This window comes from Vicia villosa, unplaced genomic scaffold (genome assembly GCF_029867415.1).
Source record: "Vicia villosa cultivar HV-30 ecotype Madison, WI unplaced genomic scaffold, Vvil1.0 ctg.000566F_1_1_2_unsc, whole genome shotgun sequence".
Classification (NCBI taxonomy): domain Eukaryota; kingdom Viridiplantae; phylum Streptophyta; class Magnoliopsida; order Fabales; family Fabaceae; genus Vicia; species Vicia villosa.
The window spans coordinates 45,436-47,197 of record NW_026705258.1 but is presented as its reverse complement, the minus strand read 5'-3'; the positions used below and the strand labels follow the sequence as shown (position 1 = coordinate 47,197).

General features: G+C 29.3%; 1 protein-coding gene across 1 annotated transcript; it reads left to right on the top strand.

Annotated features, from left to right (window-relative positions):
- The first annotated feature begins 388 nt into the window (after positions 1–388).
- Positions 389–1,036, top strand: LOC131629413 (proteinase inhibitor PSI-1.2-like). Its single transcript, XM_058900200.1, has 2 exons — positions 389–431; positions 534–1,036. The coding sequence occupies exons 1-2, from the start codon at positions 389–391 to the stop codon at positions 722–724; spliced, it is 234 nt and encodes a 77-aa protein (XP_058756183.1). The 3' UTR covers positions 725–1,036.
- The last annotated feature ends 726 nt before the right edge of the window (positions 1,037–1,762 follow it).

The window sequence follows — 1,762 nt, the reverse complement described above, 5'->3', positions numbered from 1 at the left end:
TTTACTTTTGTATTTAAGTATTGTTATATTTTTCCTGTACACGTTTCTAAGATTTATCATTGAGTCAAATATAAACAAATATGACTTTCCAAAAATAATATTTTAAAAATCATAATTGAAAATGATTGACATAAATTATCAAATTTAAATGTAAAATATTAGTTTCATATCAACTATTAATAAAATGTTGGTCATGTTAAAAAAAAAAGGTGATTTATATATCTAATATATTAAAAAAAAAATTCGTAAAGTAAATTTTAAATTAATTTTATCTTCTAAATATCAATATCTAATATCTAATAAAACTTATACAAAAAATTAACAACCGACATATGATATTTTAGCCTATAAATATGAGACATAAGTTTCACCATTGTTGCAAAGAAACATGGCTTTAAAGTTTGAGACTATTCTTCTTGTCATCATTTTTGGTAAATCTTTGAACTCATCTACTCTCTTCCTTTTTAATTTCTTTCTAAAACAAAAAAAAAAACTTATAAATTTATAAAATATCTTTTTGGTTTATGATTCAGGTGCAATTCTTTTGGAAGGCAATCTGAAAATTGTTGAAGCTTGCCCCCAATTTTGCTATGGTGATGCTGCATACATGATTTGTCCTTCTTCTGGAAATCAACATCTCAGTCCAGGATGCAACTGTTGTTTTGCATCCACTGGTTGTACAATTTACAAAGCAGATGGAACTTCTCTTTGTACTAAGAATTGAAATATAGAGGATGGTGATGTGAATGTCTCTATTCACATGCACAGAATAATCACTCTTTAGAAGAATCTTGAGCATGCATGTTGCTGCAGATACAACAATTATGGAAAATCACCTGCTGCTGTCAATAACAGCTTCCACAGGATGCTGCTCCCCATTTCTTAAAAATGCCCGAGCATATAATTCACCTAGTTATATATATTTCATTTAAGTAATAAAATTAAAAAAAAAAACAATTAACTGTATAATCTAATTAGAGCAAACTTATTGTGATCTTTTTTATATGTGTTCTTATCTTCTAGTTTTATGATACATTCTTCTCCCTTGCTAACAACTTTCAAAATCCCTTCCCATGTCCATTTGTTAACATCCCATTCATCAGCCCTGAAACGAACTTCACATATATAAATGCTGAGCTATTACACACTTAGCATAAACATCCAGATAAAGATTAATCAAGTCCAAAAAATGGCAAAGTTGAAAATCAATCCCATCACAAAATAATCAAAGTATCGCGAACGCGTTTATGACTAAACCGAAGAAACTTCCACGGCGAACACTGAAAAGTGAAAACTACTGCTTCTTTATCAGGGTATAGTACATTACTAATTTCAACATTATGCTACTATGAACTAAAAAGATCTCAAAACTCCTAAATCATAAGCTATAATTTGCAATTGATATGAAACCTGTAAGAAGTTGCACTCATTCTTGGAGGTATTTGCATAAACAGTAGAAATCCATTAGCTTGATATTACAATTTTTTTGAATTCCAAGCCTCACCTCATCACTAACAGTAATTCAACATTACCATTGTCAGTCGAATTTATCAAAATCAAAATTTGAAAATATATCCACTTTCCTATCATATACCATTCACAAAAACAAATTAATCAAAATCAAATTTTGAAACAAACCCATCAATAAAAACACATAAGACTTACTATGTAGACGAACCCGGTCCACACAAACAACAAAATCCTGCAGTTCATTTAAATCCATTAACAGTCAGCCTATATACCATACAAAACCTATCAACCG